The sequence below is a fragment of the Rhincodon typus genome, chromosome 20, assembly GCF_021869965.1.
Source record: "Rhincodon typus isolate 14 chromosome 20, sRhiTyp1.1, whole genome shotgun sequence".
Classification (NCBI taxonomy): Eukaryota; Metazoa; Chordata; class Chondrichthyes; order Orectolobiformes; family Rhincodontidae; genus Rhincodon; species Rhincodon typus.
The window spans coordinates 18,156,313-18,183,089 of NC_063351.1; the positions used below are offsets into that span (position 1 = coordinate 18,156,313).

Consider the following 26,777-nt stretch of genomic DNA (forward strand, 5'->3'; position numbering starts at 1 on the left):
GTTGGTGTTTATCTCGAGAGCGAACGAGGACTCAGTGAGTAAAATTAAAATCCATGATGGACAGGGAAAGCTTTTAAAAATGGCCCAATTTTATAGGCTTGTTAAATAAACCAAAAAAAAATGTTCTTACAGCACAGATTGGAAACTGCTCTTACAATGAACAGGCATCATGAAGACGTTCTCTGGCACAGTAGCACAGTGTAGCTTTGTGCTATTCATGGGAAATTAAAAACCTTTTAAGTAAAGAAAATAAATAATCTTATTAGCAAGACATGGAATCAGAAATAGTATTACCAGGAAAATGTAATTTCAGAGATGGGCCACATAGACTATAGTTTTACATCTTGGAGGAAACAATTCTTCAGAGATAGCATAGTTTCTAAAAATAGATATTGACCTAGAAGTGGAGGAGCTAATGCACTTTTATGTACAATTCAGAGCGTAGCTAATGACTTTGTATCTTGTCAAGGTGTGAAAGACGTAATGGATGCTTTTGAAAAAGTACTGAAATTCTTTAACAATTACTTTAACCTCAACAAATAAACAAGATTTAACAGAAGAGTTCAGCATGCAGGGGAATCCATAGACAATTTGATTAATGATCTCTACACATCCAACTATGACTGTTTAAAGTCCAAAGTCACAATAGACAGAATTGTTGATGGAATTGCTGATGAGTTTTTGGTCAAATTTATTGCAGTCAAAACTCTAGGGAGATTAACTCCAAGAAGAGCCGTTGGGATGATGAGTAAAGTTTGAATGCTTGTCTTGACCTCAGTTTTCTTTATATGCAGGAGTTAAACTAGTTAAAGTCAAGAAATAACTGGTCATGGAAAACGCAGTCCTGATACAACAGGAACAGGAACAGTTGGTTAAGAAACAGTGAATCAAGAAAAAAAACAGTCAAAATACAGCTAGTAGAAGATTTTATAGACCTCCCTAGATTCATGGCAGAACCGAAGCAAACGACAGAATCCACTGAAATTATCTATAATGGCCTACAACATTTGTCTTGTGCTGTCGAAAAGAGATGGTGGCCATTATGCCACAATTGGCTTAACCAAATATGACAGGAGCAGAAAGAGACCAAAATATCTCACTATTCATTGGTGTTATTTCAAAGGTTTGAGCACCAAAAGCATTTTACGGTTATGGCTGACATATTGGTGTATGATAGAAGATAAGTTCCAGCTTCACTTTGGGAAGCTGGCCTGGAAAGGAAACACCAAAGATGTTTGGAGATTGTTGGGTGCAGAGCTAGAGCTTGGTCAGCGGTGTTGTGGTCTGCAATCTCCAGAGATATTGAAGATATCATAGCCCAGTTGGGAGCCTGCACTGCACAGGGTGGCCGGGAATGATTTTCATTATTACCAACACTGAAGATAGTTCAGAAAGTTTATAAGTAAACACTAGCAACTGGATAGCTAATGAGCAGTATACCCTTCTTGCACTCATTGAGGTAAATCAGTATACAGCACAGTTTGGTGCACAAATGTTTATGACTGATTTAAATCTAATGTTAGATGTGGAAGTGATTTGTAAGGTGCAAGTTTAAACTGAAAATTTAATTTCTTTATCATTCCAAGAAGAATCCTCAGTACCGGTCAAAGAGATCACACCAACCAAAAAAAATCCTCAAATAAATAAATTCACAAATACATAATTACTGAGGCAGAATGAAAGAATCTAAACCAATCAACAAATTGAAGAGTCTATGCACTTCACAGACTTATTGACATTGAAAATAAATATCTGACTCAGATTGATGATATGGTGCATAGAACCCAATGGAAGCCACCTCTGAGAAGTGATAACCAATGTACATAGATCTAGGATACAGCCAGGAAGAAATTGCCTGATTTAATAATCCAGGATACTATAGAAGGGAAATGGCCTGTCTTAACAGTACAACTGTCCTGCTCTAAGGAAATACTTAAAGGCCTTATATGTGTCGCAATGGAGCAATTGCCTCTTTGAGCAGGAAAGATGTCCTCCACGAAGGAAATATGAGATATTAAATGATCTCCATCCCAAAAAGGACTTCCTACCCTTTCATTGTCAGCAACAAAATCAAAGTCAACAGTCTTAAACTCAGAGATCTACCAACCTTCTGAGTCTGAAGAGGATGTGTTTTGGGAAAATAGTGAAACATCTAGAATTTTGAAATCAGAGATTTGAGGAGGGATGTGGTTGTGATAAATATATGCACAAATGTATGATAATAATTAGAAGTAAAATTTGGGGGTGAATGTTGTATAAAGACATAAAGATCTCATGCATAAAGGTCTGAAAAGGTTAGTGCTAAGAGTTCCTTAGCCACTATCCAGTATGATGACATCATATGAACCTGGTCAGCTGAGGATCTTGAAGGAGTAAGACTGACCATCCTGGTCCTTCTCATAGTCTCTGTAACAATACCTGCCATGTCAGTGTAACATCGTACTTAGTTGCCAACCTACAATAAACCATCTTTTGTTTAAGACAAGAGTTTCTCCTCAGTGGACATTAGATTTCCTCCTCTGCATGAGTGTAATTAGAATCTGTAGTTCTGTACGCTAAAAGAGGTTTGTGACAACAAACTTATTTCATGTGTGCAACAGCTCAGACAACCCCTCATAGACGAGGCACGGTGGCTCAGTGGTTAGCACTGCTGCCTCACAGCACCAAGAACTCTGGTCCAATTCCAGCCTCGGGTGACTGTGTGGAGTTTGCATATTCTTCCCGTGTCTGCGTGGGTTCCTGTGGGGTGCTTTGGTTTTCACCCACAGCTGAAAGATGTGCAGTTTAGGTGAATTGGCCATGGTAAATTGCCTCCCTGGTGCCCAGGGATGGGCAGGTTCGATGGATTAGTCAGGGTAGATGTGGGGTTACAGGGCTAGGGTAAGGAGACTGGGTCTGGGTGGGATGCTGTTTGGAGAGTCAGTGTGGACTTGATGGGCCAAATGGCCTCTGTCTGCACTGTAGGGAATCTATGATTCATACAACCTCATCTTATTGAATGGTGGTGTGGTCTTGAGGGTATGACCAACTACTCCTTGTCTGTCTGTATGTATACAACAAAGTGGCCTGTTGCTCATCCAATTGTTGGGGTGAAGTGCAGGGTGTGGGAGGGAGAGGAGGGCCTGTTGGTGTGGTTAGGGGTTTCCCGGTTGCTTGCTCACTAAAGTATCAGCTCTGATTCCCTGTGTTTACTTACTCCAAAGCTTTAACAAGGTTGTCTTGTTGAAACTGTCTCAAAGTTGCAGTAAAATGTGGGAGTGTAAAGTGGGCTGTGAGAATTCTGAACTAAACATTTCCTCTGGTGGTTATGGCAGCTCTAAATTCACAGCAACTGTATGCTCGACGCAGATTTAAGTAGTTTCACCATGACTCTAAAACCTGCAGTGAAGTGCCTCTAAAGCACACACTACTGCCTGAACAGAAGTTCAACTCCCCTTACTACCATCTATTTGCTCATTACATTAAGAAAAGAATTCAACAGCATAACAAACTCTCATCTGAACCAATCCTGGTTTGAAACATTGTGAATTACAAACAGTATATGAGACTGCCTCCTGGTGGCAACTTATCATGTATTGTTTCAGTTTTCCTTGTTTGACTGCTCCTCACTATACCAGTTTGTATAAATGTGAAATCAGAATGGACACAGGTTATATGGTATGAGAGGATAACTCATTTTGTGATTGCTAGCATTTGAAGGGCGGTAGAGAGTTAACAGATCAACGCTTTTCTGTTGCCCACATTTTGAGAGGTGTTAGTTATTGAGGTATTTGGTGTTTAATACTAGTACTTTGTTGTATTGTAAAGTGTGTATGAATGCCGAATGATTTGAGATAAAGATACAGCAAAAGATTTGAACACTAAAATGTGTCAACTATTCAAATGGATATTCAAAACGTTAATAAAGCTTCTGATTTAATGCAATGGTTGAAAAATGCATAAGTAGCAATAATGACACTGAATGAGAGTGAAGCAGAGGTCACTTGCTTCCATGTAATGAATTAACCTGCAATATACCTGAATATCTTGTAATATTGAAATCAGTATGGTATTTGCTGATCCCTGTTAATATTCTATCCACTTAATTTTCACAGTACCTTGGACAGCAAGATCCAAATAAGGAAACGAGAGAAATTATCTAAAATGCCAAACAATTGGCCAATAAGTAGCTGTCACTGATATTACTGAGTGAACGTGTAATATCTTTGTGATGGCATTCTTTCTTATCCTATTTAATGCAGGTAGAAATTTGTTTATTGTAAGGATCATATTACCTGCAAGGAGTGTTTTGAAATGTTTAACCACTTCTGTATATATCAAATATTTTTTTCCTTTTTAATTTTGTTTTAGATTTCAGCATTTTGAAAAAAGCTTATGGTTTAATAAAAGTAGCCACTGAAGAGAGACCAACGCTGGCTGGAGTGCAAACTGTTAGCCCGGATTTGTATGTGCTTTGTGCAGAACTTGCACTACAGGTAGTGAGACATCTGCAATCAATATAAAATGATGCTGTTTTTCACTCTGGATATTGATATCTTTGTCTCAGTTTAAGACTGGAAATGTGCAGATGTTTATCCTTCTACTGCAATATTAGCTGATTATGATGCATTTCTTTTATTAGTCATATATTAGCAAGACCAGCATTTGTTGCTAACTCTAATTGCCATTGATTAGGTGGTGGTGAGTCACTATTTTGAGCTGCTACTGTTCGTGTGATGTTAGGATACCTTCAGCGTGGCTGGAAGGGATTTAGGTTTTTGTCCCATTGACAGTGAAGAAATGGTGATATAGTTCTAAGTGAGGATGTGGTGTGTGACTTACATAAGGACGTAAAAAAAGAGCAGGAATACTTACAAGCTTACTCTACCATTCAATCAGAATAAGATTGACGTTGACTTTCCTGCATTATCCCTGCCTCCCTTGATGTTTTTAATATGTAGAAATCTATCAATCTCAATCTTGAACATACTGAATGACTGAGCTTCTCTTGCCTTTTGTGCCTGAGAACTCCAAAGATTCACTACTGCTGAGAGAAGAAATGTCCCATTTTAGTTCTGCAACTGTGTTGCCTGGTTCTAGATCCCTTACACAAGGGAAAGCATCTAGCCTGTTGAGCCCTGTTAAGAATTTCAGAGAATAAATTCCAGAGAATAAAGGTCCAATCTCGTAGGACAATCTCTTTATCCCAAGAATTAGTTTGATGGACATTCATTTTCTTGGCAGATAAATTTTCCAGTTGGTAAGGAGATCAAAACTGCACACTATTCTAAGTATGGCTTAACATCACTAAGTCTTCACATAACTGCAGTAAGACACCTTTTATTATCTATTCAACATATCATTTGCTTACTTAATTGCTTGTTGTACCTGAATGTTAACTTTGTGACTAACAAACAAGGAAGCCCAACTCCCTTTGAAGTTCAACAGTTCCTAGCTTCTCACTATTTCAGGTACTTGTAGGAGAACCTGCAGGGGAACTTGCAAGTTGTAATGTTCCTAATGCACCTCTTCCTTACCTCTCAAAGTTGTTGCGACAGGGAGACTCATAGGTGAATCAAATAAACCTTTCTACCTCTCTATTCATAAAACAGTAAAATTAAACCCTTAAAATTAACAACAACAGTCGTTAATCAGATTTTCTGAATAACAAATCCCGGACTCTCTGTATGATCAATTCTAGACACCAGGTTTGTAGCTTAAACAAAATAGTTAACAAATAATTAACAATACAGTTACTTTAGCAGAGCAAAATTAAACAATAAATTAATCTAAGTGATGTCGATGATTTAAGCCCAATAACCTTTTTATCAGGCCCATTCACATAAAAGTCAGACAGACAAACAAATGCAGTTAAAGGAAAAATAAAAGAAAATGTCAAAACTCACCATATTGCTTAAGTGGTTTTCTTCATGCTTTATTCCACAGGCATAAGATGATTGTTTCTTGGTTAATTTTCTGATGATGATGATCAGGGATATCTTTGCAATTCACTCTGAGGAAGTCAGTGATACTTGTAACTATTATGTAGTTTCTATTCTCTGAACTTCCAATAGCTGATAACGGGAGGTTAGGCTGGGAGCTTTCAAATATTTATGCTATAGCATCAACAGCCAAACTCCTTATCTCAGAAACCCAACCCAACTCAGAAACCCAACCCAACCCAAAAACCAGTTTGAAACTCTGGTCCCTACCTCGGAATCACCATCTTCCCTTCGAGACTTGCTGGCATCAGTTCCCAGGTACTGACCTTGTTAATGGCCAAACAGCTGTTTATGCGTAATGCCATTCCAGAGGTGAAGTGTCCAAGGAATTCTTTTAATCAAGAATCAACCTGCAATTACCTACAGGCCTGTTCTCATAAACCTCACAAATTTGGTTGTTTTGTTTTCTTTAGTGCAAGCTCATCGTCCAAAAGTCGTCTTCAGCTCACAGATGTCAGTTCACAGCTTGAAATCCAAAATTGATAAAAGCAAGCTCGCCTTCATTGTTCAGACCTTTGAATATAGGAGTTGGAACGTCATGTTGAGGTTGTACAGGATATTGGTGAAACCTCTTCTGGAGTACAGTGTGCAGTCTGGACCACCTTCTATAGAAAGGATATTGTTAAATTGGAGAGGGTTCAGAAAAGACTTAACAAGATGTTGCCGGGAATGGAGGAATTGAGTTATGAGGAAAGGCTGGATAGGCTGGGACTTTTTTCTTTGGTGCCTGGGAGGTTAAGGAGTGATCTCATTGAGGTTTATAAAATCCTGAGGGGCTCAGATAAGATGAATGATGAGGGTCTTTTCCCTAGGGTGGGACAGCTCAAAACTAGAAGTCGTATTTTTATGGTGAGAGGAGAAAGTTTTAAAAAGGACATGAGGGGCATTACAACATTTAAAAGTCATTTGGATAAGTACATGAATATGAAAGTTTTGGAGGGATATGAGCCAAAAACAGGCAAGTGGGACTAGTTTAGTTTGGGAGCATGGTCGGGGTCGATCTGTTGGACTATATGACTGTATGACTATGAATGAAATAAAAATAATGAAAAATAAGTAAGAGTTCTAACATAGTACTTCAAAGATTGCAGATTTGGAAGGTGCTTTTGAAGAAGGCCTGGCAAATTGTTGAAGTGCATCTTGTAGATAGTATATAGCTTTCATTGTGCACCAGTGGTGAAGGGAATGCATATTGAAGATAGTGAATGATGTGCCAATCAAATGGGCTGTTTTGTGTTGAATGATATTGAGCCTTTAGTTGAAGCTGCATCATCCAGGCAAATGGTGAGTATTCCATCACACTTCTGACTTGGATCTTTCAGATGATAGTCAGGCTTTAGAGTGTTGTGACATCAGTGCTTACCTCAGGGCTACCAGTTTCTGACCTGTCTTTATTGCCATTATGTTTATATGACTGGTCCAGTTAAACTTCTATTCAGTAGTCAGCTCTGCTGTGTTATTGGTTTCGGACCCAATGGTAGTAATGGTGCTGAATATTTGGGGAGAGAGAGTTAGATTCTCTCTTGTTGAAGCTGGCCATTGCTTGGTATTTGTATGGCATGAGTGTTACTTGCCGGATATCAGTCTGTGTTGTCCAGGTCTTTCTGTATGTTGGTATCTGAGGGGTTATGATAGCAATGAACATTGTTCTTATGATGGAGGGAAGATCATTGAGGGAGAGTGATGGTGTCATATTCAATCATAATTTCAATAGCAAATTGGATAATTATCTGAGGAGAGAAATTTGCAGAGCAATGTAGAGAAGGTGGGGGAATGGGACTGATTAAGGTGCTTTTGCGGAGAGCAGCCATGTTCATGGCTTGCTGAATGGCCTCCTGTGCTGTAACTATTGTATGATTCTATGAAGCAAAAACATGGTTGGGCTTAATTTATCAACACAATGCATTGTGGCAACTCACCAAGGCTCCTTTGTAGTGCCTTCCAAACCAGTGACCTCTCCCCCTTAAAGGAACATTGTTGCTTGCACATTTCTAGCAGGCCACATAGCATCCTGACATGAAACTATATTGCTGTTCCTTCACTGATACTGGGTCAAAATCCTGGGGCTTCCTTCCTATCAGCACTTTGGTGAAGCTATGCCAAATGAACTGCAGGAGTTCAAGAAGACTGTTCACCACCACCTTCTACAGGGTAATTAGGTATGGACAGTAAATCCTGGGCAAGCAATGCTCACTTCCCATGAACAAATAAAAAAAAAATGACTGGCTTGAACAAAGCAAAACAGCTTCCTTGTGTTTGACTTCAAACTTGTTGCCACTGTTTCCCATTGACTTCAATGCTGCCATGGTTTCTTGATGCTATACTTAGTCAAATGCTGCTTTGATGTCAAGGGTTATCATTGCCACTGTGGAGTTCATTTCTTTTGTCCATGTTTAGACTAAAGCTATCAGAGGTCTGGAGCCGAGATGCTGAATACCTGACTGCGTATTTTCAGCATTTGAAACTTCATTCTTTATAAATATTCCTAATGATATTTTAGATTTAGTGCAACTTCCAAATCTATACTATACATGTGTTTAGAGTTCAAATTTTCAAATATTTTATCTCCACAAAATTGAAGATAGAAAATAAAAGGATATTACAATTCTTATTTGCGACTGATATTTATTATGTTTCAACATATTTAGTAACATTTACAAATTTATCCCGTTATTGTGTTCATCTAAATGCTGGAACTTTTTCTCTTCTAGTTTGAGCAACGTGACATTAGCCAGGATTGCTTGGATATGTATTTCAAGGGAACACTTCCTCACAATCAGTTTTTGGGTAGAGCATATCTTTGCCAAGCTGAACTGTACGCTCCAAAATCTTCTGCGCATGTTGTAAGATTTGTTTTACTTACTTGAATACAATTAAAATTACATGAAAGAATATCTTTCTTAAAAAATGACTGCTAACTGTCAAAAGAAATGACTTTCAGAACTTTATGGACGGATTATTTGTAATCACTTGTGCTTGGATCCACTTGTGGATCTCCTGTGGCATTGCTCATGAAAAATCAGGTGACATCTGGTTATAATACTAGATTGCTTTTTCCATTAAAAGTTAAAGGGAATGATTTTTAACTGCCAGCCACCACCTTCTCATCTGGAAAGTTGGTGGCTCACAAATGAAGGTTGCGTTGGGGAAGGTAGACACTGCCACCATCCTAATGAATCAAGAAGGGTATCTCAAAACAGGGAAGCAGTGGGCCTGCCGAAAACAGATGGCAAGCTTCTTAAATGTGAACATCGGAGTCCTGTGCTATATATAAGGCCACAGTTGTAATCTTCAGGCAAAAATAGGCAGGTTGTCCATAACCAATGATGGGTGCTCCTCCAATAGTTTAGGACCTCAGCATCTTGCACTTCCCCATTGCTTGTTGATATTTTGTTAGATAATCGGTATAGATACTTTTTCATTAACCTGTTCAGAGATGCTTTTACACTCTTCTGGAGTAGGTAGGATTTGAATCCAGGTATCCTGGTCCATTGCTGGTAAACCAGGTAGCACCCATCTGTGGCATTCAAATGAAGGCAAGATATCAAAATACACAGGGCTTACATTGCCAAGAGTGCCTAGGGTGTGTTTAATCCTTTCTAAATCTGCCTATTTACCTACAAAGTTTAGTTATCATTTTTTTAATGCCATTCAAGGACCTTGGTTTGACAGTATGAGACTGGGGGTAGTGGTGGAAGGTTGTTTTTCGGACTGGAGGCCTGTGACTAGCAGAGTTCCACAGGGATCAGTACTGGGTCGACTTTTGTTGGTCATTTATATGAACGATTGGATGAGAATATAGGAGGCATGGTTAGTAAGTTGCGGATGACACCAAAATTGATGAAGGATATCTAAGATTACAAAAAGATCTTGATCAGTTGGGCCAATGGGCTGATGAGTGGCAGATGGAGTTTAATTTTAATAAATGTAATTTGATTAAACAAACAGGAGCAGGACTTATACAATTAATGGTAGGGTCTTGAGTAGTGTTGTAGAACAGAGACGCCTAGGGGTTCAGGTATATAATTATTTGAAATTTGCGTCACAGGTAAACAGGGTGTTTAAGAAGGCTTTTAGCACACTTGTCTTCGTTGCTCAGACCTTTGAGTATGGGAATTGGAATGCCATGTTGACGTTGTACAGATGTTGGTGAGGCCTTTGCTGGAGTACTGTGTGCTGTTCTGGTTGCCCTGCTTTGGAAGGATATTATTAAATTGGAGATGGTTCAGAAAAGATTTAACAGAAAGTTGCTGGGAATGGAGGGTTTGAGTTATAAAGATTGGCTGGAACTTTTTTCACTGGATCATAGTGAAATAATTCCACAGAGGTATCCCATCACCAAGTCACCCTTTATTTACACATGGAGAGTAGTTGACACTGATCCAGCTCCCTCAGAAAACGCTGTCAGAGTGAACAGAAGCTTTGACACTCCTGTTTATGTCTGTCAGCCATGGGTCCCTGATTGGACTAGATTAACAGCCCCAATTAAGGAACTCATATTCTATGAGGTCTACCTGGCTGACCTTGTTACAATCACTACACGTAGGAGGTTGAGGGGTAACATTTGAGGTTACAAAATCATGAGGGGCATAGATAGGTGATTAGCAAGGGTTTTTTCCCTAGGGTGGGGAAATTCAAAACCAGGAGGCCTATTTTTAAGGTGAGAGAAGAAAATTTTAAAAAGGACATGAGGGGCAACCTTTTCTACACAGAGTAGTTCATGTGTGTAATGAACTGCCAAAGAAAGTGGTGGGTGCGGGTCCAGTTATAACATGTAAAAGACATTTGGATAAGTACATGAATAGGAAATGCTTGGAAAGATATGGGCCAAATGCAGGCAAGTGGGACTAGTTTAGTTTGGGATTACAGTCGTTGTGAACTGTTTGAACCAAAGGGTCTGTTTCCATGCTGTATGAATCCATGACTATCTGACAGCAGCTTTTTGCAAACTTCTGACTATAGATCAGATGATTGTGAAATGATTGGCACTATTTCCATGATTTTCATTCTTCTGATACTTTGAAAATGTGGAATACTTTTTACATTTTCACTTCTAAAATCCAAGAGAGAATTTCAGCCCAAAGTCTTGCCTGATACTTCAGTGTGCTATAGAAGTGCCATAAATTTGGTACTATTCTCCAGATTAGATGTTAAATTGACCCACAACCACCATTGTTTCTCCTCTCCCTGCACCATTCCCCAAAAAAATTGATTTGGTGCATGATTAAAATTCCTATGACGGGGGTTGGGGAACAGAGAAATTTCCCAGTGGCCAACATTTTTCCTTCAATCAATTATCTGCAAAGAAATAATCTTGCCATTGGATAACAATGTGAAGGTGGTTTTATTGAAGCCATTGCTTGTTACACACCTATCTTATTTTCATTCCTGTGGAACTCAAAATATAATGGTACAGTATGGGTATGTGAACTAAGTATTAACTTAGCTGTTGACTTGCATAAAATTAGAAGTTTTATTCCAACCCTGCAGCATAAAACAATTTATTGATCAGCACTGACTTTGCTCATCATAGAGGTCACCAATTGAGCTAGTAGTGTAATATTTGATCCTTTTGGAAAATATACTTTTTTGAGGGCAATTAATCTATTGATCTTTAATGTCAATCACATTCCAAAAGAGTCAATGTTCATAAGATATCATACCAACAATAATTATAAAGATAAACTAAACAGCTGCATCTGGCTTGGAGATATTATTTTAACTTAAGAGTCAGGAATAAGGATGGTGTGCTCTCTTAGGGAGAAAGAGTTTGATGTATGGTTAGAGGCATTTGGTATTTTCTAAAGGTTGTATTACTGCATCATTCGCAATAGCATTTTCCATACTACTGAAGTTAGTTTAATTTGTCTGTAATTTCAGTTTTTTCCCTCCCTCCTTTTCTAAACAGTAGGGTTACATTTACCACCTTTTTCCTGCTGGGACTGTTTCAAAAAATACAGGATTTTGGAAGATGCTAACCAATGCATGCGCTACTTCCATGGCCACCTGATTCAGTATCTTTAGGCAAGCCCTGGTGATTTCAGCTTTCAGTCCCAGTAATTTCTCCAGCACTTTTTTTGCACTAATAGTCTGCTCTTGTAATTCCTCCTTTCTAAAAGACCCTTGCTTCCCTAGCACTTCTGGGAAGATATTTGTGTCTTCTGTGAAGACAGAATAAAAGTAGTTGAATAATTGTGCTGCCATTCCCTTGGTTTTCAATTTATCAATTCCACCATTTCAGAGTGTAAGGATTTGTTTGTTTTCACTAATCTTTCTTTTTTTTATATTCTTAGAAAACCTTTTACAGCCAACTTTTATGATCCTTCCAAGTTTACTTTCATAACTCACTGTTTTACGTCTGAGTCAAACTTTTGGCGCTCCTTTGCTGTACTCTAAGCTGCTTACATTAATCAGTCTTGCTACATTTTTAAAGCAACTTTCAAAGACTTCTCTTTGGATTTAATGCTATCCTTAATTTCTTTTGTTAAGCATAGTTGGGCCGCTTTTCCTGTTTTGCACTTTTGCCCAAAAGGAAGGAATTACTGCTACCATGTATGCTTTCATTCCTTGAATATTAAGCAATGTCTGTCCACGTGTTATGCCTTTCCATTAAGTTTCAAGACCATAATTAACTCAGTCCTCTTACCTTTGTAGTTTATGTTGTTTAGATTTAGGACCCTAGTTTTGAATTGGTCTACTTCACTTTCTATCCCAATTAAGAATTTTACCATGTTCTGGTTATATTTTTCAAAAGGACCTCTCCCAACAGGTTGATTAATTAAACCCTTCTCATTGCACAAAACCAAACCTAGAATAGCCTGCCCCTGAATTAGTTTCTCAATATAGTGGTCTAAAAAAACTCCTACTCTGAAATCATCCGCCATAGTATTAATGCTCATGTGGTTTGCCCAGTCTGTATGCATATTAAAATGACCTATGATTACTGTAGCATCCTTGTTACATGCATATCTAATTTCCTGCTCAGGCCACCCCCCTACCTCCCAACTATTGTTTGGAGGTCAATAGATGACTCTCCTTAATGTTTCCTACCCCCTCTTCCTTCTTAGCTCCATTCAGACTGATCCCACCTTTAGATTTCCTGTACCAATATCCTTTCTTGCTCTTGCACTGATTTCATCCTCACTCATAACGCCACACCACCTCCTTTTCCACATTGCCTGTCATTCCTAAAGATTGAATACCTTTGGATGTCTCTGTCATCGCTATCGTTTACAATTACTTGCACCATCAATTTTTCTACCTTATTGCAAATGCTCCATGCATTCAGATAAAGTATTTTTAGGCTTGTCTTTTTGAAATTTTTACACTTCTTTTTGTATTCCAGCCCTGTTTGCTGCTTGCTCTTGTTTCCACTGTCTTCCACTTTTGCTTTCCACTTTTCTGTTTTTAATTTCTGTCTCTGTTTCCCTCACGTTTGCCTTCCTGCTTAATTCCTGTCCATCTGCCACTCTAGTTTAAACCCTTCTCCATCGTACTAGTGAATGCTCCTGGAGGGCTTTAGCCCCAGTCCAACTAGCGTGCAACTCATCTAGCTTGTACAGCTCCATCTTTTCCAAAAATCAGCCCCAGTGCCTTAAGAATCTAAATTCCCCCATACGCTACCATTCCTCCAGCTGTACTTTCATTTGGTCTATCCTTCATCTTGCTAGCAAATGGCACTGGGAGTAATCCTGAGATAACTGTCCTTTGAAATCCTAATTTATTTTGTAGCTCCCTATATTCCGCTGGCAGAACCTCATCCCTCTTCTAACTAAATAGTTGCATCAATATGGATCATGATCTCTGCCTGTTGTCTGTTTCTCTTTCTCTCAATCTCTCAAAAATGGTTTCAGAAAGCCTTGCGGTAGCTTAGTCACATCCTCGACCTTTGCACCAGAGAGGTAACATACCATCTGGTGTCATGTCTGCAGCTACAGAAGATTCTACCTGCTACTTTTACGAAACGATCCCCTACCACTGTTGATCTCCCACTTCTGTTTTTCTCCTCCCGCTATGCAGCTGAGCCACTCCTGGTGCCACAGAATTGGGTCTTGGGACAATCCCCTAAGAAATCCTCTCCTCAGGCAATATTCAGAATGGAAAATCTGTTAGAAAGAGGCAGAGGCCCAGGGGACCGATGCGGTACCTGCCTGGTGCTTTTAATCCATCTGGTGGTCACCCATCCCCTTTTCATCTCTGCACTTTTCACCTGTGGTGTGACCACTTCTGTGCTATAAATGAAGATCTCAGCCTTTCTGATAATCCACGGCGACTCCAGTTGCTGCTCTAGATTCAAAATGTGGATTTCCAGTAGCTGCAGCTGGATGCACTTAGTGTATATGTGGTCACCCTGGACAGGAGACATGTTCTTGATCACTGTCGACATTGCTCAGAAAGAGCATTTAATTGGTCAAGCTACCTTGCCACGACTTAGCTTTAAGTTACTGTCTTTCCATTTGCTTTCTCTGTTTTGCAGAATATTAATTATATACCGGAGGAACCTTGCCTTATTCCTTATGCTCTAAACACACTTAATCTAAACTAAATAGCAATTTTAACTGTAAAGAATGGACAGTCAAAATGCTGACCTTGATTATCAAGGTTTTCACTGGGCCCACACTGGCTCCTGATTCTATTTGATGAATTCATATTTTTTTCTGGGATGTTACCCTTAAGTATTTTTGAACCTCACCTCCCTTGTACAGCTTTTCAATTCCTAGCCTCCTTGAGGCTGTTTCTCAGTGGTGTACAGAAGGATGTTGGGGAAATGGAGCTTTGGACATTAAAATGTTAACATCGTGCCTGACCACAACCCACCTTGTTTTGGGGGATTAAAGTTCTCTCCAATGTCATTTTAATTCAGATAGTTTAATTTCAATTTTTTTTAATGAAATAGGATTATGCTGAAATGATCGTGCAGTGCTTTTTCATCAGAGTTTGTAAACCTGTTGATAATATCTCATTTTTTGATCTGTCCAGTATAAGAAACAGGCATAAATCATACATCATTCTTATTCAAAAAGTATTGAATGTAATTTTATTAACATGACATACAAATATTTATGACATTCATGAATACTTGGTGAAAGTTAAGCCTATATTTATTTTTTGAAGGCTGACTTCCTTTATGTAATTCCAATATTTTCTGCTTCATTTGAATTGTAAATCTTGGTGCTGTATTCAAATATTTTGAACTAGAATGGTTTGAGCATCCTGAATGGGAAAATATCTCATATCTAATTTTTCATTTAAATTATTGGAAAAAGTAATTAATTTTGTCTACCTAACCGCATGTTTTTTCTTCAAGTCTGAGTTAAACAAGGCTATATGGTGCATCCTCACGACTGTATCATTTGCAAAAGAAGAAGCAAGGTATGATAATTTCAATTTAATCAATGTCATTTAAAATTACAAAATAATTCAGATATTGTTGATATATCGCACAAGCAGTCGTATGAAATTGAGAAATAAGGATAAATTGGCTTTTTCCTAAAGCCTTTCTATCTCTTTCAGTTGCAAACTGAAATTGTCCATGTAATCTATTTTCAGCAATCTCACTGTTCCCCTCTAAACTAACTTTCTGATTTAAGCACATTTGGTCTTTAATATCTCAGAAAAATGTGCCTTAAATATGCAGTATTCGACCACCTAATGTTTTAGCATATCATTGTCTAAGCTTGAATTCTTCCTGTGACCAAGGTGCTTATCAGGAAAACTTGAATGATACAAAACCACTGTTTTCTTCTTTAATTGCTTAAATTGTGTGATTGGATTTAAAAGAATACACACTGAAACAAAGCTCGAAAAAATATACAATTTGAACATGCTTCCATTTTGTAGCTACTCAATTCTAAATAATGGGTCAAGTCTTAGAAGTGAGCCTTAAAATAATTAAAAATCTTATTTTGCAGATACCACTTCTTGGTTTATAACGCATCAGTTCTATACTGGAGGATAGTAAGGCCGTTTATAAAACCTGGCTTCCGTGGCCATGTGATTGTAAGCCTCCTTGAAGTAATAAAGGGATTGCAAGCTATTGATGATTTGGACTATGAATGGAGGGCTGAATTAAGGATGTAAGCTACTCATTATTTTATTATTAAATCTCATATTTAATCCAATATATTACTATCAATCATAAAACCTAGCATTGTAGGAATTATAATTTTGTGATTTAAATATTCTAAAATCAATATTTGTAACATTACAAATAATATAAATATATTTCATTATTAAATATAAAGGAGTAATAGTATGTCGAACAAAATGCTTACTTTTTAGTGCTACTGAAGGAAACCTTTTAAGCAATTTTTTCATTATTGAATGCTAATAAATAATTATGAACATTGGTAAGAAATGTTATTTGATCGATTGCAATGTACAGTATTATTAAGTATCCATTATTTGGGCAGAGATAGACTTTAGTTGCACTTGCACTAGGTTCTAAACTTTGGTACCACTGTTGCTCGCTTCGATTGAGCATCCCTGTTAGATGCGTTATTAAATTTGGCAGTACTATGCAAGGTGAGGCAGTGTTTTGCTGCAGTTGGTCTCAATTGAGAAATTTGGATCACGGGTATCAAGAAGGGGCCGGGATCTGCATAATGTTGGTAGTATATGGCAGTACTGGTTTACACAGTGACGAGCATAATAGACTCACTGTAGTATTTGACTGGCCTTGACCTCAAATATCTTTCAAGGTTCAAAGCACCGAATGGAAGTGTTGTTTAATCTTTACGTCACTGTGGCTTAGACACCAAAGCGCCACCCTGTGGTATTGAGTTGGAAGCAACCATAGTCAATTCCCATTCTGTGTGAGCTTTGTTAATGTCAGCTCAAATAGCAAATGGAATTTAAAATATTTAATAATTATATAGTACTACAGTTTTGTTTTCAAACTTTTAAATAAATCTCTAATTTTCTCAGTGCTCTCGTTGAATGTTATTTGGATGCTGAAAAAATCAAGGATGCAACAATGTTTGCCTACAGTACAGCGGAATTCATTCAAACTCATGTTCCACACATGTATAAGAAGATATTTTCCATACTGGTAAAATACTTTACTAGACATTTTTAAAAATGTACAGATTTAGCTGAACAGCTTAACAATAAAAATTATTTGGTGAAATAAATATCGGTAATTACAGAATGATTAGCTTCCCTATACCATCTCGCTCACCCTCTTTCCCCATCACCTCACAGCCTATCTTCTGGGACTGGGAAATCCAGCCTGAGTGATAAAAGAAGATACTTGAGTTTAACCAGGATTGTTTTACGTACTTTATTATCATAATAGTATAGCAAATATATATGATCCTTAATAATAAAAGAAGCACATGCTGCTTGCATAGAACTGTATGTTTTTATCTAAACTGGGATGCCTCTTAAAATTCAGGGGAAAAATCAACATGAAATACCATTCTTTCATTTCTTTTTGATATAAATGTTCATGTTAAATTTGTAATAAATTCATTAGGACAGAAGTGTCATGCGGTGAATACAGAATCTGTGTTTTCTGCTGATAAGTTAGAGTTTAACTGTTTGCTGAGGAAACTGAAATGTGAGATCAGTTAAAGTTTACTCGCTTTCAAGGCGAGTCAGAATATGGAATGGTGAATTGTCTTGCTCTATTAACTGACTGCCTCCTAAAGCATATTAAATAATCTTTGAGACTAATTTCAGTTACTCTGATGAGTATAAATATGGGATCTTCTCAGTAGTCAGATGTTGCATACAGTAAAATTGTTGTAGAAGTCAAGATCTTTTACTTCACGTGTGGGTTTGATGTGGACTAAACAGTTTTTAGTGAAATGAAGCAGGCATGTAGTCCCCAGATATAACACAGTGTGGAGCTGGAGGACACAGCAGGCCAGGCAACATCAGAGGAGCAGGAAAGCTGATGTTTCAGGTGGGGGCCCTTCGTTGGCTACAGACTGGTCTCTCATTAGAGCGAGATGACTCTTGGTGAATTTAACCTGAAGGTCACCGTGCCTCAGGTGAGGGGTGAGGTTGAGAATCTGGGCTCTTCCTGATGACCTCAGCCAGTATGGGAATTGAACCCATGCTGTTAGCATCACTCTGCGTTACAAACAGCATCCAGTCAGTGAACTGAGCAAATCGATCCCAAACAGACAATTCTATTTCTGTTAAGGATCACACAAGAATGGCCAGAATATAATAAGCAGGACAGAAACAGTGATTCCAGATTTCTAAAGATGCGACTTTTTTATTTATTGTGAGAATGGTACAACTTTGAGGGGAGTACAGGAGCAGAGGGACCTCGGTATTCGCATGTATAATTCTCTGAAAGTGGCCAGACCAGTTTAAACAATGGTTAGGAATGTTTGTAGGATCCTTGTGTTTATAAATAGAGGACTAGAGAATAAAAACAAGGAAGTGATGCTACTCCTCTACAAATCATTTGGAGTATTGTGCTCAGTTCTGGGCACCTTATTTAAGGAAGGATGTTAAAGCCTTGGAGCGAGTGCAAAGGAGATTTACTAGAATGATACCAGAAATGAGAGACTTTCAATACAAGGAAAGATTAGAGAAATTGGGCTGATTCTCCTTGGAGCAGAGAAAATTAAGATGTGACTTTATGGAGGCATTCAAAATTATGAACAGTTTTAACAGGGTAAAGAAGGGTATTCTGATTCCAGTAGTTGGTATGTCAGTAATTAGTGGGTCACAATTACAAGATTGTCAGCAAGAGAGTTAGTGAGATGAGGAGAAACTTGTTTATTCGGGGAGTTGTTTGGATTTGGAATGCGCTGTCTAGGAGAGTGGTGGAAGTGGATTCCAGAGAAGGTTTCAAACGAAAGCTGAATTATATATTTCAAAGGGATGAATTTAGATGGCTATGGAGATAGGGCTGGAGAATGGGACTAGCTGGGTAGTTGTTTCGGGAGCCGGTGCAGACATGATGGGTTGAATGGTCTCTTTCTGTACTGTAAAATTCAATGAGTCTGGAATACCTGGGCCAAATATTTTACTCTTTTATTCGATAGTTTTGAGAATACATCTTAAGCATGAAATTGTTGTACTTCAGGTGTATCATAAGCTTGTGGATCTTCTGAAAGTGGCTAAAGAGGTCAAAGGCTCCACTAAATTGACGGCCATTTACAGAATTCAGAGATTGAAATCGTAAGTGTCTGGTTTGGGTCAGTATTTTTCAATAGCAGTGTAATGTCCCTCGCCATGTCCCCCAATCCCTCTCCACCCCATCCCCTACCCCATCACCTCCCAGCCTATCATCCTGGGACTGGAAAATCCTGCCCTGAGTATTGTTATGTACTGGACTATCCAAAGTGAAGAGGCAAGGCCTTGAAATGACATATGACAATAACACTTGGCAACAATGATGAATCTGACTGAACAAATTACACTAGTCTTGGTAAAATTAATTAATTCTGATTCATCAAGGTGAATGAGTCTTAAAAGTTTGATTTTCGTATTTGATCAGTACTGGCTGGTGGGCGGCAGAAAAGTATAAAGGTTGTTGGTTTGGTATGCTTGGAACTGTGTGTTGGGGGGAATGGGGGATGATATCCTGGTGAAGTTGTGTGTTAAAGTATATCAGCCAGGGACCTGGAAGTATTGGTGGGTTGGGGTGGACAAGGAAGGATTTGCTACGAGAGATTATTAGTCTTAGTTAAATTGGGAATATTTGTGTTGGTTATGGACTTGGGCGTAGCGGTCCCTTGAGGGATTATTGAGTGAGAATCATACAACTATCGGGATCTGACAGTAGGCAGATTGCCTTGTTAGCTTCATGGATTTGGTGTCACGGGTGCATTCCTGTTCCTCCTGGCCCACAAGCAGCACTGGAAAGTCATATACGGGTATGTTTCAGTCAGTGTTGCTTTGCTTTAATTGTTGGGGGTCCTCAGACCTGGGCAACCTGCACTTCAGACAATCTAGTCTACTGCATTCACTGCTCACAATGTGGTCCCTTCTACGTTCGGGAAACAAAGTATAGACTGGGTGACTGCTTTGCAGAACACCTACATTCTGTCCACAAAAAGACCCTGACTTCCAGTTGCCTGTCACTTTAACACACCATCCTGTTCCCTGGCCAACATCTCTTGTTGCAGTGTTCTAATGAAGCTCTGTGCAAGCTGGAAGAACAGCCCCTCATTTTCTGCTTAGGGATCGTGCAACCTTAGGGACTCAATATCGATTTTAGTAACTGTAGTGTTTGAAATCTCCCATGTCCCTATCCCAGCACCCTAAGTCAGGCCTTGTTATCTCACAGACTGCTAATACACACAACCATTAATAGCTATTCACCCTCCTTGCCAGATTGTTATGCACTCCTTTGTCTGTCCAAGTATTCTTCTCTCTCTTTGGGCTCTATCCCCACCATCGTTCGCTTCCTACCCATTCCCCCTCTCCCTATCTCCTAGCTTCTGCATATAAACCGACATTTTCCTAGCTACTGTTGGTTCTGAGGAAGTGTCCCTCGACCTGAAACGTTAACCCCGATTTCTCTCCACAGATGCTGTCAGACCTGCTGAGCTTTTCCTGCAATTTTTGTTTTCGTCCCTGGGAAATCTGTTCTGCTTGTGTTCTCCCTGAAATACAGATAAAATCATAAGTAGGTAGCTTCAATATTTAATTGAATATCTGCACCTGTAGAGGAGATTAGTTATCTGCCCCCACCTGACTTTATTAAAACTAGAAGTGGGCATTTTGGGAGTAGATTTATGTCAGATTTCCCAATCTATAAGTTTGAACTCACTCCACTTAACTCCTATCCATCTTATGGAGTGCAGGGAGTGGATGAGTTAATATTAATTCCCTGAGCTCCTGGAACCCCCCCCCCTTAATTTTGCCACTAGATCTTAAGATGAAATCTGTGCAGAGCAAGCACTTTATGTCAAATGAATTGTAGGATCCATATTACGTTGACTTGGTTTTCTCTGCACATCCAATGAAAGATGTTGTCACCTTACACTATGCTACACTAGACAGACTGCACTGGGCAATTGTGGGATTTGGAACATTTTCACATTTTACTGTCACGTAAAAAGGAAATCCTTGCACATTTTGGAAGGTACTTAAATTCCTTGTTTTAAAAAAATCTAAGGCTGTGATTTTGACCCTTTCAGTCAATTGGAAGCTAAAGAAACTCCGAAGGATGTCTCGGTTCGATTAAATCTTATCTATCAGGTTTTAGCATTGAATAAAAAAACAAGAACATCAGCAAGTTCAGATCAGGCAACTGGACAGCTGACTGACAGTGAAAGGTATGTTTGGTTAAATTTAAATTGAAATTCATAACTTTATTCTACCTCACTAAAAAATTCTTCCCTTACCCTAATAATGCAGTATATTTTTGTGTGTAAGTTCATGCAAAACCATATCAGAACCAAATGGACAAAAAAAAAATGGATTCTTGCAAATAATGCCTTTCACTTGCAGACTTGAACATAGGAACAGGAGAGAAAACTATTTGGTAACTTGAGTATTGTATTGAAATTACAGTACTATTAGTCAGCCTGTTTGGCATCTGGAGGGGTGTCAATTTTGTCACATATTTTCTAGAGAAAAGCATAACAAATATTTTGTTAAAAACTGTACTAATACAGAAGCATAGGGGCTATAAAATATTTATTATTTTTCTGATGCAAAATGCCAGTTAAATTCACCAGGTTCTCTGAAAACAAAGATATTTTTCTGAGAATGTTGTGCAGTAGTTTTAGCACTGCTTAATATAATTTAATAAAACTGGAACTGTTAGTCTAGTGATATGTACTGAGTGTTGGGATATAATTTGGGTTCAAAAGGGTCTTGTGTGCAGTGGTAGTGTCTCTAACTCAGGGCCAGAAGGCCTGAATTTTAGTTCCACCTGCTATTGCAACATGTCTGAATAGTTTGATTATAAAGTAGCAATAATTTGGGTTCAGGCAAATTAAATCAAGCACAAAGACCCATGGAAGTTCTTTTTTGAAAAAAAAAGTTCAATATTTATTTACAACGAACTTTTCAGTATCAACAGCTCCAAAAGTCAGGCCTTGATGTCACATAGCCTGCCATTACACATTACCTATTGTTAGCCACTAACAGTGTCCATTAACAGCTATTCACCGTCTTAGCCTGATCGTTAGCCTCTCCTTTGTCTGCCCAATTGTTCTTCTTTCTCTTTGGGCTCTATCCCCACCTAGTTTTTACTCCTCACCGCCTCCCCCCACCCTATCTTCTGCATGTGAACTGACATTTTCCTAGCTACCATCAGTTCTGAGGAAGGGTCACTGGACCTGAAGCGTTAATACTGATTTCTCTTCACAAATGCTGCCAGACCTCCTGAGCTTTTCCAGCAACTTCTGTTTTTGTAGCAATTTAGCAAAGCAGATTTAGTGTCAGGACATTCTCCTGTGTTTCTGTTTTTGTGGCAAACTTATCAGCGAAACACGAGATTGTCTCTGTCCTGAATGGCTGCAGCTGGCACTGCAATGTGAACTGTGAAGGATTTGTCATAGCTCCCTAATTACATACCCACTTCTTTACACCTCATCTGATCCTTGATTTGAAGCAGCTTGTTTAGCAGACTGATAGCCACATGTTGAATTAGGCAGCAAAAATTCAGAGGTTTGCGAGGGATTTACGATAAAGCTATAACACAAATGCTCGGTATCCATCTTCCCTTCTGGATCCTTTCCTTGTCTGAAAGATAACCCCACACAATGGGGAAAAACCCAGCTCTTCTGAAGAAAAAAAAGGACAAAACAAAAAACCCCTACGTTACCCACTTATCCCAAAAAGCTGTGTGCTCCTTCTCCAAGGATACCTGTTTGCAGGCAACACCCCTCCACCCGAGGTCCCTGATTAATTGTGGGAGGGACTCCTTGCATAGGGAGCCCTCTAGAGGCGACTGCCTGGTAGGAGGAAGGATGGCCAAGGGCATTTTTGGACAGCAGATGAAGGTGAAGAAGTAAAAGGTATACAGCAGCAATCCTCACAGGAATCTCTTCCATGCCACATGGAAGGACACAGAAGGAATTTCCATGAGCTGGCTCAGATTGTGGGGTGCTGGTTTATAGGGGAGGAATTGGACCCCAGGGTCCATTTGGAATTATGTTCATACAGGACCAGGCTCTGACAGGAGGCTACTGCTCACCAAAGCCACCTCGAACTTGTGAATGACATCAGGAGTTCAGCACCACCTTTTTCAGGCTTTGGATGGCAAAGAAGCCATTCAGCCCATCTGTAAGCCCAGCACTGGTTCTATTACTTAGTGTCAATCGCTCGCCTTTTCCTCATATCCCTGCACACTATTTCTATCTGAGCAATCACCCAGTTAATAAGTTACAAGCACTGCCCATCAGCAGCAGAGTAACAGCAACAAAAATCACAAAGAAAAGAACCCAGTTATTTTTATATTTTCATAAAATCACCACCAAGTTATCTCACCAATCAATTAGCAAGCAACAAATTACAACGTGACAAAAGCAGCACATTAAAAAGATGTGGAAAACAAGGGTGGAACTAAAATAACCTACCTCTTTTTTTGTTGGAACACCCATCAATGATCAAATTCACAAATTGATCAAATCACAATTTGACAAACACAGGCCTCCAGTGGCAGTTTCACAAAACAAGGAAACTGAAAAAACTACTGAATATTCTGGGCCATTAGCTGTCAGATTTGATTCTGTGAGGATGACTGTGCCAGTCTGTTGGTGGTCAGGTTTGTGGGAAGCTTTTCCAATTGTAGTATGTCTCCAGTTGTTAGTAAGGAGAGCTTTACACGGTTGAGAGGGTTGTTTCTAGGTCGATGCTGGGTGATGTGCCTAGTTTTATTCTTCATCAACTTTTCTGTAGTGGTTGATACAACAGAGCGTCTTGCTAGTCCACTTTAGAGGGCGTTTATGAGTTAACTAACCTGTTGCATGTATCGGACCATGAAAGAAACTTAGGATCAATAATAAACAATTGCTAGCATCCTATGAACAAATAAAAATTCAGCGTTAGGTCAGATCAAATAAAGATAGGTGATTTCCTTCCCTAAAAGGAACCAAATGGATTTTTACTATAACACCGGTTGTTTCTTGTTTGCCGTTGCTGGTGCTAGGTACCAGATTTCTACACAGTTACAACTACTCGGAAGCCTTGGAAAGAGGTGAGTGGGACCCAAATGGAGAAATCAAATTCCTATTTCCAGCTGATCTCAAAGGTTATTGCCTAGATATCGTTCTAGTAAAAGTACTATGAGCTTATGCTGTCAAACTAGACAAGACCATAAGATCATAAGAAGTAGAAACAGGAGTAGATTGTTCAGATCCTCGAGTTTGCTCCACCATTCAATAGGATCATGACTAATCTGCCATTCTTCCCACCATATTTATTTGCCCTTTACCCGTAACTCCTTGTTTGCCCTGCTGGTCAAGAATCTATTTGTCTCAGCCTTAAGTGTACACAAAGACTCTGTTCCAACAGGTCTCTGTGGCAAGGAGCTCCAAAGACACTCAAACCTCTGAAAGAAGAAATTGCTCCCCATTTTAGCTGCTTCAGTACAACTGCAGTAAGGCATCTACTTGACAATGTGGAAAATTGTCTGGCTATGACCTTTTGTAGAAAATTGTCCTTTGCACAAAAAAGTGGCACCAATTCCACCAGGCTAAATACCACCCGATTAGTACATTCTTGATCCACGAAGTGGTAGAAAAGGTTGTCAAAAATGCCATCAAGAGGCTCTTGCAAAGGAACAAACTGCTCATTAATGCTCAGTTTGGGTACCACTAGGGCCAATAGCCTCCTGACCTCATTTCAGCCTTGGCCTGAACAAGGACAAAACAGCTGAACTCCAGAGGTGAGGTGAGTGTGACTGCCTTTGATGTTAAGGAAGGAGATTAGTGAATCAAATGGGTTTGTACTACAATAGGTAGTGGTTACCATTGGATGAGCTTTTTTATTTCAGTTCTTTTTATTGAAGTCAAATTTCACCATGGTGGGATTCAAAGCCATGATATTATCCTGGGGTTCTGGACTACTAGTCCAGTGATGTTACCACTGGACAACTGCCTTAGGTCAGCTTAAATATGGTCATTAGCCATGTGCTGCTGCAGTTTCCCAGGATTATAATTACAAATGGGCCCATATTGATTGCTTAGTTTAATTTCAAAAGCTCCAAAACCTCTTATCTAAAACAAGGGCTGAGTTTACATTTTGCTTAACAAGGCCATAAAAAAGTTTACATCTCTTAAATGTGGTTAGTGAATTTTGTCTTTACAATAGTTTTCAAGAATGGAAGTTTTCTTTTGGAATCAAGTGTTTATAAGTGAGAACTCTCTTTGTTAGAAGTTTTAACTTTTTCATCCCTACATAGCTCCTGAGCTGTACTGATAGTGGACACTGGGTAAGTGGCATGGGGGTGTACAAAAAGCACAAAAGTGGCATGAGGGCTACGATAGATGTCATAGGACTTTGAGAGAGGATGCATGGAGCATAATTGGCATGTCATGAGGGTTGAGGAGCCAGGGCCAGAGGGCATAACAACCCTCTGCTTAAATTGTGTTAAAATAGGCTTACCAATCCAGTGACTGTACTTTACCATTTACAGGATGTTTGCAAAGCATTAACCAGATAGGTTTTTATTTGAGCTTTCTCAAAGTAATAGGTCCAATTTATTGATCTTGGGTTGGCTGTAAGCTGTGGCGATGAGGGATAGATACAGGGAGTGGTTTTTCCTTATCCCTACTGGTATCTTCTGCCAGTTCAAGTTAAAGTACACATACAAAGTTTGTTTGGCCATATCTCTTCTCTCTAAGTACCCCCTTGAAATACAGAAGTCTATAGTCTATTCTAAAAAGACAACTTGGTTGAGGTCACATCAGCAGTCATGTTCCTCATAGGTTCATAATGGTGATTACTTTGTAATATCCTGTTGTACATTTTGAATTTTCATTTTTGGTAGGGGAGGAAGCAAGCTGTTTATACCTTTCCAAGAATGTATTGACCTTATTAGTTCCTCATAGACCTCCTGTCTCCCTGAAATAGCATGTGCCTAAAGTGATGCAACTTGGCAGCAATTTTAATGTTGGTCAGTATCCCGTTGTTTCAGTAAATTGTCAGTCTTTTTCCAGTTGAAGCTGTCTTTTTTTTTAAACTCTGGAATGTGAATCCAGACAATGAAAATCAGAAGTGAATATTTGATGTGGCACATCGTCATGGCATCCTAAACTACCGGGAATGAAATGCAACTTTTGAAATACTTTCATCCAAGGTGACACGAATGCAAACAAAATCCAGGCGTGCTCGCATTCATTCTTTGTTGTTACAATTGTGTTATGCTTCTTCTAAAAGTTTTGAAACAGGATAAATCTAAACTCTTAGCATTTGATACAGCCTATTTTCATGATTGTAATCTGACTGTAACCATGTTTAAAGTATACGTGGGGTTCTGCTTTGTTAGACGAAGTCAGATTGCCATGCAGTGTAATGTTTTGAATAATCTGTTATGAATTTTATGACTAACATTTCATTCACTTACTGTCACTGTCTAGGCTTTCTTTGCTATTGGATTTAACCCATCTCGCCATAGAAGTAAAGGATATTGAAATGGCATCAAACTGTGTTAGTGATCTCCTGAAGGCAGAGCGAATAGTAAGTAGCAGTGTGAATGTATTTATATCAATCAAAGTTTGACATTAAAATGGTGTACATTCCAGAAATAATTTTAGACTATGCATTATCTGAACACAGATATGGGACTAGTTTAGTGCTTCCACAACGATGACAATTTTGTAAATTCATTCATGGGATGTTGGCATTGCCGGCAAGTTCCAAATTTATTAC

General features: G+C 38.9%; 1 protein-coding gene across 1 annotated transcript in view; it reads left to right on the forward strand.

Annotated features, from left to right (window-relative positions):
- Window positions 1-4,128: 4,128 nt before the first annotated feature.
- The window catches only part of LOC109932541 (cilia- and flagella-associated protein 46), a 205,298-nt gene continuing 182,649 nt past the window's right edge, over window positions 4,129-26,777 (forward strand). The window contains exons 1-9 of the mRNA XM_048609174.1: window positions 4,129-4,241; window positions 4,351-4,475; window positions 8,693-8,824; window positions 15,289-15,353; window positions 15,893-16,057; window positions 16,908-17,031; window positions 19,030-19,124; window positions 21,092-21,229; window positions 26,486-26,585. Of these exons, the coding sequence (XP_048465131.1) occupies window positions 4,211-4,241; window positions 4,351-4,475; window positions 8,693-8,824; window positions 15,289-15,353; window positions 15,893-16,057; window positions 16,908-17,031; window positions 19,030-19,124; window positions 21,092-21,229; window positions 26,486-26,585 (975 nt within the window). The 5' untranslated portion in view covers window positions 4,129-4,210. The remainder of the gene's footprint in view (window positions 4,242-4,350; window positions 4,476-8,692; window positions 8,825-15,288; window positions 15,354-15,892; window positions 16,058-16,907; window positions 17,032-19,029; window positions 19,125-21,091; window positions 21,230-26,485; window positions 26,586-26,777) is intronic.